The sequence below is a fragment of the Poecilia reticulata genome, chromosome 3, assembly GCF_904066995.2.
Source record: "Poecilia reticulata chromosome 3, P_reticulata-male-v2, whole genome shotgun sequence".
Lineage (NCBI taxonomy): Eukaryota > Metazoa > Chordata > Actinopteri > Cyprinodontiformes > Poeciliidae > Poecilia > Poecilia reticulata.
In genome coordinates this window covers 31,540,517-31,552,705 of record NC_088832.1, presented here as the reverse complement: position 1 = coordinate 31,552,705, position 12,189 = coordinate 31,540,517, and the positions used below count along the sequence as shown (strand labels likewise).

Here is a 12,189-nt window from a genome sequence, read left to right as displayed (position 1 = left end):
AATGAGTTCGCTATGAGGACGGAGAGGCAACAATGAGAATCACACGGTGAGCCGATGAGTCAAAGAGAGCAGGTGAGTGGAGGAGGCAGCCATGAGGGAGGGTCAGCCCTGTGATTCACAGCCGAGCTGAGGGGGCGCGAGGGTTAAGGCGTCTACCTGTGTAAGGGCGAAAGGATGCGACACGGGACTAACGAGGACCTGACGCAGCTTTCCGTTCAGGTCCGAACTCTCGATCCTGTCCAAGTGGGCGTCCACCCAGTAGATCCTGGGAAGGAAGTCAAAGAGCCATTAGGAACAACATGGTTCACTCCTGCTACAAAAACAAACTACAACACAGCTACACTGCATCACCAAACGTATTCACACTATAAATGTTATGAACACTTTCTAAACCAAAAGTTTTTTTTTTCCTGACTTGATTTATTAGGTCTAATCATTAATCTGACATCATTAGCAGGCTTCAGCATCATCTTTTTACAGATTTATAAAATAGGCTACACACAAAGCTCAAAAACCAGATCAATGCACAACGTTCACTTTCTCCCTATCATATCCCTCTGTCTAACAGGAGCAATGATGAAGCGGTAATTAGTATTATTTAACTAGCCTGTCAGTGGTCAAATTATATGCTGCTCAATGCAACTGACAAAACTATTTGCAGCAGCACAATAAGTTAATAGGTGAATCATTAATGCTTCTGTCTTCAGTTTCATTTGCACACTAATAAACGTCCTTTCCAGCTGGGTGAGATTTAGTCTCCAAGCTGTAAATCAAATAAACTAAAACTTTATCGTATCACGACATCAATGAAATGAAAGTATTTCAGCTGTTGGCTTCAAACCTTCTAGTGTCGTAGTCCAGAGTAAGACCGTTGGGCCATCCCAGGTCCGTGTTGATTAGAACTTTTCGGTCAGAGCCATCGAGATGGGATCGCTCAATCTTCGCAATGTGCCCCCAATCCGTCCAGAAGAGAAACCTGCAGGCACAAGGTAGAAACTTCATATTGTCATAAAGTTACATTAAAAAAAGCTGTAAAAATATAATGCAGTAAACTGTTATTCTTGTCATTTCTTTGTATTAATAAGGCAGCTGTTCACTTCCACTTTTTCCACGGACAGAACATTTTACAGTGTGCTACAGCACGAGGTCAAAGTTAGTTATTTTTTGCTGTGGTATGACCATTTTGTTTGCTTACTCACAATCACTTCCTGACCATCTTGGAACGCATAATCAATGCTCTTAAACAGTCAGTGACTGCCCCCTTCTGGCCAAATTATATATGCTAAAAAATGAATCTAAAAACTAGTCCAACTCGGCTGCCATGTCAGACATTTGGCCCAATGAGGTGAGCGAACCTTCAGACAAAAAAGTATGTCAGGATAGTATAGTTATAAGTTATTATTACATCATTGTTGTGAGATTTTTATAGCATTTTGTTTGACTAAATATGTCTCCAAGTTGTGACATTCATACTACTATACATTTCCAAATAAAACTCTTAGTTTACATATATGGCAGTATATCTAAACTGTAAAAATAAATGCTTACGCATAATTTTTCTAACAATTTGTAACATCTTATGGCATCAAAACACGTGATGGGATCACATGAAAAAGTAGCAACGTCAATATCAAAAGCATAGTCATGGCTAACAGGTGAAACCTAAGATTTTCATTTGAAAACGAAGCCTAGGCAAGTCTCCACTCTCACCCTTTGCTTGGGAACACGGCAATGGCTCGTGGTTCGTCCAAACTGTTGTTGACCAGGACTTTGCGGCATGTCCCGTCCAGGCGGGCCACCTCAATGGTGTTCCGCCCGGTATCAGTCCAGTACATGTTTCTGGCCACCCAGTCCACAGCCAGTCCATCTGTGGTTTTCAGGCCCTGACTGATGACTGTTTCCATGCCACTGCCATCCAGATTAGCCCTCCTAAAGACAATAAAAAAGTTATTTTCAGAGAACGATAATGAGTAAAGTTATAGTAACACGGCTCACTTCTCCATTTAGTTACCAGTTTGTTGTTAAATGAGCAAAAAAGTCATAGAAATTTTAATTTAAAGTGAGATATAATGTTTTTTTTAAACAGACCTAAGTGCATTTTTCACCTGATAACATCCAGAGTAACATCTGTGTAGTAAAGCTTTCCATCAACGCTGTCATAGTCCAGTGAGATGACATTGTGCAGCTCAGGAACTGCCACGTGCACGTCGGTGTGGTCGCTGGTGTCCAGGGAGATTCTGCGCACGCTGATGCGGTTGGAGAAGAGCAGGTACGTCTCCGGGGAGTCGTCACAAGACCTGCCGTCTCCTTTGAGCTGAATGCCCGTAGGGCACGCACAGGAAGTGCCGTTAGGACGAGGCAGGCAGAGGTGTGTGCAGCCTCCATTCCTTCGTGCACATTTATTAAAACCTAAAAAAAAAAAAAGACAGAAGGTTGAGAACAAAGGTATAATGACTCAGATGTACAACATAACATGCATGCTTCCATCTTTCCTACTAATTTACTTATGCAAATTCCAAACTTTTCCAGACAGAAAAAAGTACATTTTTAGACCATTTTGAAAGTTTAGGTACAAAATTCACTATGAATTTGCTGCAGAGTTTTTCTTTAAGATGTTTTAAACAACCTGAGTCAAAAACTGTAGGCTATAACAAAATGAAGGATGGATGTAGCTGAAATGATTTATAGTATTGGTCGTGATGAATCGATTATTGAAATAATTGTTAACTAATTTAGTAATTGATAATTTGTTGAGTATACAGACTCAAAAAAGGTTATTTGCTGAAAGATTTTGCATTTATGATAATAAAAAAAATTAAGAAAATCTATATTGTTGCAGTTTAGTCAATAAAGTGTATATTATATCATCTAAAAATATATATATTTATTTGCATATTTTAATGTATTTCTAATATTGTATAAAAAGTTTTAAATTATTAAATAAAAATCTGCAGAATTTGTATCCAATTACTTGTCAGAACAGTTAATTACTTAAATAATAGTTAGTTGCAGCTTTAGTTGGATGATCGATAAATAGATGGATGAGTAAATGTTGGTCAGATTGATTGGTAAAACCGATGGAGATGGAAATTCTTCCTGTGAGCTAAAATACACAAACTCTTCCAAAAATAGGAAATGATTTCACATCTCATCCTCAGTCTCACCTAGTGGTCTGTCTCTGTCCACAGCCTGGATGTCCATCAGGCCAGGCAGATTTGCTCTCACAGTAATGGTGTTGCCGCCGGTGTTCTTATCGGCTCGCTGGATGCTGCGGCTCTGCCAGTCCGTCCAGTATATATGAGAGCCCAGAAGGGTCAAACCATAGGGGTGTTGGACGGGAGTCACAAGGGTGCGTCGATTTTGCCCATTCAGGTCAGCTGCCTCAATGCGCTGCAGTGAGATGACGGATCATCATTATGATATCGTTATTTTCATTTTAAGACATCAGAAATGTGACCTGTGTGGCAAAACCATTACATTATATGATTTGTACAGAAAAGATCAATGCCATTAGCACTGACCTCAGTGTGAGCGTCGGCCCACAGTAACTGGGACCCGGCCGTGTCCACAGCCAGACCGTTGGGCCAACCCAGGTTGTTACTTATGAGGACCACACGGTCCGACCCGTCCATAGCTGAGCGCTCCAGCTTGGCATGCTCTCCCCAGTCCGTCCAGTACATGTAACTGGAAAGCAAGCAGCAAAGAAAAAACAGAAAGTAGGTAGGTAAGAAAACATTAAAAGTGAACATTGAAATCACAATCAGATTCCAACAGCAAGTGCAGAACAGTGTAGCTGTCTCACCCCATCTCGTGATAAAGGGCTATGGCTCTGGGACTGTCGAGGTTCTGCCACACAAGAACTTTTCTCATTGACCCGTCCAGGTTGGCCACTTCAATACGGTTGATTCCAGTGTCGGTCCAGTAAATCTTCCTGCCAACAGCGTCCAACGCCAGTCCATCCGTCGTCATCAAGCCTGCGGAGAGACGAAGGTGCCGTAACCACATGACGGAGTGGAGATGCACTGTAATGTGTGCTGTCTGCATACCTGTAGATATGATGTCTTCATGGGCTGATCCATTAATGTTGGCTCTGCTGATTTTCTTTAGTGTGCTGTCAGACCAGTAGACTTTACCTACAACAGACAACACATGAAAATACTCACATTTCTGCACCACTCAGTCTGATAATTAGGTATTTAGAAAACATCGGAGGGCTCACAAACCTTCTTTGGGGTCAACACCAATAGCAATAGTGTTTTTCATTGAGCTATTGACAGCCAGAACCACATCAGCAAAATATGGAATGTCAAGAGAAACCATCCTGATGTCCGTCCGCCGAGCAAAGATAAGGAAGCTACTCATGCCTGTACACACATGCATCAACAGTTTTGTTATAAAAACAGGCGACACAGTTTTTTAAAGTCACACATGCTGAAAAAAATATACATTTATGAGACATTTTGTTGTTTTTATTTGCTTTCTTTTTACAAATATACTTTGCATACAATAGCTTATGAATTTATGAAACAGTATCAGCCTGTTGCAATCAATCAATTAATCACATGATAAATTAAAAGGATCTTGATAGTTTCCATTTGCATCATTGGTAGGAAGAGGGAAGCCCTAGAAAAACAAAGACTGAGAGACAAAAGTCCTGAACCTGAACCTATTTTTGAATACTTATTATTTCTCAGTGAATATGCCAACTGGAGCTCCTCTTGCTATATCACCTGTTTAAATATTTTTAGAATGTAACCAGAAGGTTTTCCGTACCAGGTGTGCAGGTCTTCCCGTCGCTCTGTAGATTGATCCCTGTGGGACAGGAGCAGCTGGAGGCTTTGGGAGCAGGCGCCAGGAGACAGAGGTGGCTGCATCCTCCGTTATTCACTGCACACGGATTATTCACTACACAAAGACACACAGACAGGCTCTGAGCACCCAAAGACCTACTGCTAATGTATGCTCAACAGAGAAAGAATTCAGTGGCAATTTTAATCAAAACAAAGTGAGGCGAGAAAACAGAATAAAATCTGTTACAATGTCAAGAGGGAACACTAAAATAAAAGAATTGAGAACCTAAAAATAATTTGCCACAAAACATAAAAAAAAAAAAAAAAAATATTATATATATATACTTTTTTTTATTTGTTTTTGCCCCAGGAAACAAACAAACGAAGTGCCAATATGCAAAAAAAATAAAAAATAAAATAAAAATCCTTCATTTAGTGGGGAAGTCAAGCAATTTAAATTAATTTAAGAACTCACATGGAAAATTTTGCACCAGGATTGAAACTTGGAACATTTTTAAAAATATCTCACATATGCTCTCCAAATCTAATTCTAACAGATAAACAAATATTAATCATAAGCTGTAGCTCCAATGCCTAACAAACCCTGTAACACAGTTTCAATTTAGACACTTTTCCAGCAGTAGTTATTACTGAGGTAAAATAATAAAATCACTCAATGGCATCGTATAAAGACTTGTCTACATGTCCAGGTTTCACAGACTGACCGGTTTCCCGGTGCCGATGGAACATGTGAATATCCATAAGATTTTCCAGATTTTCAGCCAGCGTGTGGCGCTCCAAGCCAGTGAGTTTATCAGCACTCTGGATGCTCTTGGACAGCCAGTCAGTCCAGTACAGCTTGTCTTTGTGCACAGTGAGCCCGAAAGGGTGAGGCAGCTGACTGCCTATCAAAACCTAAAAACATAATATTGAAGTTATTGAGATTTAACAGGCTAAATAAGTTTTCAATAATGCTATTTTCTAGAAAAGTAAGCATATGTTACCTGTCTGTCAGAACCATCAAAGTTGCCATATTCAATAGTTTTCATGCCTGCATCGGCCCAGTACAAGCGTTTGGTCTCGTAGTCGATGGCGAGTCCATTGGGCCACGTCAGATTGGACGAGATTATGACAATCCGATTGGAGGCGTCCATTCCTGCACGCTCAATCTTTGGGTTGGCTCCCCAGTCGGTCCAGTACATGAAGCTAACCAGACAACAAAATATTCAGTATGCGCACGTAATATCTGAGCTAAAATAAAACATTTCATAACATGATTAATGTTCTTACCCTCCCGTTGGGTCGACCACTATGTCTCTGGGTCGGTCCAAGTTCTCCCAGATCAACACAGTCCGCATGCTGCCGTCGGCATTGGAAACTTCGATACGATCCGTACCTGGCATCAAAAGTAAAACAGTTATGTTCTCTTGCAATGCACCATAATACTACTTATTCTACATTATTACGTGAGAAATATTCTGCTACTTGAGGCATTTTACCAGCATCAGTCCAATAAAGTTTGTTGGTCACCCAGTCAATTGCCAAGCCTGCAGGGCTTTCCAGGCTTGTATCCACCACCACCTGCAAAAAGGGAAAACTAGTTTGATTTTTTTTCTTCTTGCTACACATTTTTATATCAAAACTATAGTCTTTCCGAATTCACATTCAGTTTTATAGCCAATTTTTGAAGTGCCCACTAATAACTTTTGCTGATATTTTGACGGTGGTCAAAATATCAGCACATATGGACTGACATATAACTAGATGATGAACATAAAATCATGTATATTCTAGTGGCAGATGTCCAAATAGATGGGTGGGAGGTTGTATGAACAAATTAAATAAAAAGACGGCTGACCAAAGAGATCCACAGATGGATGCCTGTAACCCTCTTCTTGTCCGACAGATTTAAAATCCAACAGCATTAAATATATATGTTATCCTTCAGGTAAAATAAAATCTTGTGAATATATTGGGCTTATCTTCTAAGGAACAAAACCACTTGATGTAATTTCATGACACCTCCAGCAGATGGAAGTATTGCATAAATTTAATAGAATCATCTTCTGCAGCTGCTCTCACCGACTGCATTGTTGAAAGGAAGAGTCACATTTAGAGTTCAGTCAGACTGGAAATGTCACTGACCTCCTGGTTGGTACCATTCCACAGCGCTCTGTTAATGGAGTCTGTGGTGACGTCCGTCCAGTAAATGTAGCCATCTTTGTCGTCCCAGTCCACCGCCACGGCGTTGCGCACGTCGGCCAGGGGGATGACATCATCGGACATGTCCTCGGTATCGAAGCTGATTCGTCGGATGTCCGTCCTTCGGGCAAAAAGCAGGAACTTGTCAAGACCTGATTAAAGACCAAAGGTCTTCTGTCAGTCCTCTAGGTTTAACAATGAGGTCAACAATAAAACAACAACAACAGCATTACCACAGACATCAAGCAGCTCTTAAAAGGAACATTTAATTAAACAAACTTATTAGCATCACAACATAATTACAGAGGAATGACCTACATTAAAAGCTAGGGGTTGTGTAAGAATATGACATGAGATGTTTCTCATTCAACTTGTGAAATTAGCTAATAGAAAAAAAAAAGATGAATTATAAGCTTATAAAAGTAAGATTTATTTTCGGTCAGCAGTTATGAGACTACATTGAAATGTAAAATGCTTATTACATATTGAATAAGGTAGATATCTTATTATCTGGATGCTCATTTGTCCTCTAAAATTTCATTTCTCGAAGCAGCACACACCTCAGCTCTCGGGTTGATCCAATTATGTGACTGTTACATTATTACCTCTTCTAATTTAGCTGCCCAGCATGGACTGTTTTATTATAAAACTGTCAGGGAGCAGAGGCTGCAAAAGACCAAATCAAATATTTTACATCGTTTGTCACCTTCTTTAGGATTATATTTTTTCTGGGTAATAAATCTGTCAACAACACAAATCAGTTTTATGTTTGATAAATGTAGGTTTTGGTGACAAAAATAGCTACTGATAAAATATCAGTTCATGTGAAGTACATTCTATAATTATTGGTTGAATTATGTCATATACATTTCTGATGGTATTATCTACAGGTGGGCGATATGTCTTGAAATTATCATAATATTTTGTGGAACAGTTGTGATGACTATTAAACTGACAATAACCATTTATTACATCTTTTTTAGGCAACTGTGTGACTGTGAGTCACAGCAATTATAGCCTATAAATACAAATACCAAGAAGAAATGAGCATTTTCTTCTTTAGCACATTAAGTCACACTTCTTCACATAAAGAAGTGTGACTTAAATCACTAAGCTGCTCACAGTAACTGCATTTTCAATGTCACTGGTATTTATTGATGCGATCAGGATCCAAGTAATCGTGGTGATTTGTTTTTGTACATATAACTTATTTTTTAATATGGGCCAGGTTTTCCTAATATTTAACTGTCCTTAAATTAAAGTCTAGCTTTCTCAGCATTTCTAGTGAAAGATTATGCTGCTGTAACAAAGAATACGAAGCTCTGCAGTTGGAAATTGACTCACTGTCAGCACAGTTGTTGCTGTCCACTTTTTTGAAGCCGGTGGGACAGGCGCACGTGTAGGTCTTGTTGCTGGGGAGACACAGGTGGCTGCAGCCTCCATTGTTGGATCCACAGCGGTTTCTGCCACCTTCAGGACAAGAAGTCACACAGAGCTCATGTTATAGTTGGTTTGTGAAATTTGACAGAGGCCATATTTGCAAACCTTTGACTCTGTCCTCACAGTTTTCCATAGTATTCTAATTGATACAAATAAACTTGTAGTCAAAAATCAAACGGCATACTTTGGAAAACTTCCTTTGTGTTTCACCCAAAGTACCATAACCAAAGAACTTAGAATGTCAGGTCCTTTTAGAATGAAGGTGAGTGTTTGGATTTTACTGGAACGCCACACTGTCTGCCCTTTACTTGGTCTTTAAGCTCCACAGCAACATGAGCTCAGATGACTGACAGAACATCATCTAAAACAAAAACACCAGTGCCTGACCTCCCTCTGGCACTGCAGAGGCAGCTCACAGTTCATTTTAGAGTCAGACGGTAACAGTGCTGTTAACAGTACAAACACAAAAACTTTCTCTTGGCTGCATGTCAAGTGCAACATGGTTTGCTGTCAAAGAATACAAGCTTTTACTGTCATTTTAATAAAACCTTCGCAGCTCACAACATAATCTAATACTACTGCAGCAGATTATTCTGTTGTCTGTGTAAGGAAAGCTTTCTCATCCGCACGGTAATACCTCAAGAATTGTACCTGTGTACTGCTGATGCTTATATTATTTCAATATTGTCATTTTCTGAAAGCCACAAGTGACTTACCAATATTGATGTCGAAAAAACCTTTTCCATCATAACTTATTATGCTTTTAAATAAAGGAAAAAATACTGTCATGGGATATAAAAGACCGATTATAACTTTTATTAAAACTTTAAAATCTTGAAAGATGCATAAATCACAGTCAGTCTTTCCATGGCTCTTTGGAGAGAAAAAGTAATGGGGGAAAATAAACCACTTTTCTAACTTAGTCACGTTGTCTAAAATAAAAAGGCACAACCATATGCCGATGACGATGTAATGTCTCCGCACCATCTGGGAGGCTAACACTCCCTGACTGCAAACAGAAAGCACCATTTTCTTAACCAAATAACTTCTTAGTGAGAATATATCAAAAGGATGTTTGCCCATTTGTTGCCAACACAGAAAAAGGCTACGTCTGCAACAAAGATCATCTATGAAAGAAAGATCCATGGAACAAGGAGAGAGAACAGATTCCTCCCAATCTCTCTGTTCGAAACACATTTTACCTGGGATTATTCAACAACTAGAATGTTGGATTTGATGGAAGGACAAAACACTTTATGCAATGGCTGTGACAGAAAGTTTTGTGACCGAGTCAACAATCAGATCACTGACACAATTGCGGGTGTGGTTTGCAAGCATATGAATGTCCCGTAATAAAATGTTTTATTTTACAGGGATGTTTACTTTTTATGTTTCCTTTGTCCGCATAAGCAGATTTATTTATTGAATAAATTACCAACTGCTTTCTCCAAATGTTATTCCTGAACATTTAGCTTTGATAACATGACGCCAAGGCAAGATTGCTCCGCCCACGCAGAAGTGTAATGCAGGTAGAGTCTGACAGAAACGGTTAAAAGGCAAAGGTAGTAAAGATCACTGAAATGTTACCTGAGGCATTCGGTCAGACATTTTTTGGCAAGACTTTTTTTTCACCAGACAACATTGAGGAAAAGAAGACAAGCAAAAAAAAAAAAAAAAAAAAAAAGTCATACGTCTTGTTCGTAAAGTTATTTATGGGAAACCACAAAGAAATTGATGTCAAAGCCCAAAGGTCTGATCTTAAAGGATTCCACATAAGGAGCGCTAAACTGCTTTTGCAAAAAATGAACGTTTCACACGAGCCTGTAAATTCAACTCCGTTTGAATGGAATAAACTTTAATCTGGGTAAATCGTATCTTAACCTTTAAGTGTCTTTTTGGGCCATGTTGCCAAGGGAAACTAAACAGACTTGATGGTATCTTAAGCATATTGTTGTATGCTTATTATATTGTAGTAACCTTTACTATTAAAACACAGATATGTGCAGGAAAGTCAGACATTCACTGCATGGAGAAATCGAATAGAGTAACAATGCTGGTCAGAATTGGAGCAAATTCTGCAAAGGTTGATCGTAATGCTTGTGGAAAAAAGCCACAGAGATTTTAAATCTGTGGGTGTGGGGTGTTCATTTGTTAGGTCTCTAACCTAGTGCTCTCACATGACGCCATTGTTGAGTTGTTGCTTTTCAGCAGATAAACAATCATACATCTTCAGGAATTCAAATTCAGCTTAGAGTTTCCTTCTACTTATGCTCTTGGCTTCTTTGTGCCCTTCATTGCATTTCTAAGCTGTTTGATATATTTCTCAATTGTTAATATGGAAGCTAATTTAACTTGCCATTGGCAGGTTGCCACTGGCAATCTGTACCTTAAAACCAGCAGAGGGGGGTGTCCTAGTTTTGAGTCTCATTAATAAATCTAACATCTCTTCAAGCTGTAGGTTGTTACAAAGATACAGATTGTTCATATTGCGAATGTGTAAACTAACAAATATATAAAACTTGACCTCAATGGATTGTAGAACATGACAGACGGCCTAACATAAAATTTAATTGGATGTGTTTTGCAATTTCTTATTGTTTACCATTTCAGAACTGCCATTTCAGATTGCAACTAGTGCAAATCACAAACTGTCCATCATCTTTAAGTTGAACAGGTTTTATCAATGCTAACACCACCTTCATTAACTGATTTCACCTCCATGTATTTCACTATGCCACCTGTTAGAAGGAAGTCATGCAAATATTCTTCTGCTCAAGTTGTGTACTGACCTGCAGGCTGCCTTTGCGGGTGAAGGGTGTGGATGTCCATGGGAAAGTGGAGTTTATTGCGGATAACCTCCTGGTTTTTGCCTGTGAATTTGTTGGCACTGTTGATGCTCTTGGTGTGCCAGTCAGTCCAGTACAAACTGTCCTCAAAAACTGTGATGGCAAATGGATGCGGAAGGCCTAAACAGAGAAAGATTAGGTGAAAAAATGCTAGTAAACAAAGCAACAACAATCAAAGCTCATTTTTCTAATAAAAAGTACATTTTTTGTGAAAAGTTGCACATAAATGTGCAAAAAGATCGACGTCAAATTTCGCACCTTCTTAATGAGCAAAAATAATGACTTGTGTTGGCTTAGTACACAACAAACAAACTGAACGATGCTACAATTGGTTCCATCTATAAAAATACTCCCCTATTCAGTGCCGTGGTTTTGACTGATGTCATGCTGTCTGTATATAAAACTGCTTTCAATTACTTAGCCTCTCATCTGGCCAATAGCTGGTTTTGTTGTGGCCAATCAATCCAAAAACCAAGGGCATTGCATAATCTGACTTCTCTGTCCAAAATCTGACTGTAAGATCAAAGGCAACGCTTAAACTGAAGACAATAAGACAAATAATGGCCAGTTCATTTCTAAGTCTGCCAGTGCAAATTTTGATGGAAGATCTTAATCTCAACAGTAATAAATTCCAGATTTTCACCACAGTCTTCAAGACATGCATATATTTTATTTGGGTTTCGATCATGAACAGTTACCCATGTTATTTAGGTTAGATGATGGTCTATGTGCTGGTTAAGGCATGTAAGCCACCAGTTTTTCAACTCCATTTTGGTTTAACATACAGCTGCTTGGAAGCTAGTTATTGCTGAAAGAAATCCTAGAAATGAGGAAAAGGATGCTCCAGCCAGATAAGGCAAAATGTAACATTTTGGTAAACACACAACATAGTATATGTGGAGGAAAAGTAA

General features: G+C 39.0%; 1 protein-coding gene across 3 annotated transcripts in view; it reads right to left on the bottom strand.

Moving 5' to 3' along the window:
- lrp4 (low density lipoprotein receptor-related protein 4) overlaps positions 1-12,189 on the bottom strand; it is a 111,812-nt gene that overhangs the window by 7,959 nt on the left and 91,664 nt on the right. For all 3 annotated transcript variants that reach the window (XM_017304055.2, XM_017304054.2, XM_008405945.3), the window contains exons 15-31: positions 11,222-11,398; positions 8,337-8,462; positions 6,936-7,144; positions 6,290-6,371; positions 6,081-6,186; positions 5,795-5,996; positions 5,516-5,705; positions 4,774-4,905; positions 4,224-4,364; positions 4,047-4,133; positions 3,803-3,974; positions 3,522-3,684; positions 3,165-3,390; positions 2,106-2,409; positions 1,711-1,929; positions 842-976; positions 157-265 (exon numbers count right to left, since the gene is read on the bottom strand). In XM_017304055.2, the coding sequence (XP_017159544.1) occupies positions 157-265; positions 842-976; positions 1,711-1,929; positions 2,106-2,409; positions 3,165-3,390; positions 3,522-3,684; positions 3,803-3,974; positions 4,047-4,133; positions 4,224-4,364; positions 4,774-4,905; positions 5,516-5,705; positions 5,795-5,996; positions 6,081-6,186; positions 6,290-6,371; positions 6,936-7,144; positions 8,337-8,462; positions 11,222-11,398 (2,780 nt within the window). The remainder of the gene's footprint in view (positions 1-156; positions 266-841; positions 977-1,710; positions 1,930-2,105; positions 2,410-3,164; positions 3,391-3,521; positions 3,685-3,802; positions 3,975-4,046; positions 4,134-4,223; positions 4,365-4,773; positions 4,906-5,515; positions 5,706-5,794; positions 5,997-6,080; positions 6,187-6,289; positions 6,372-6,935; positions 7,145-8,336; positions 8,463-11,221; positions 11,399-12,189) is intronic.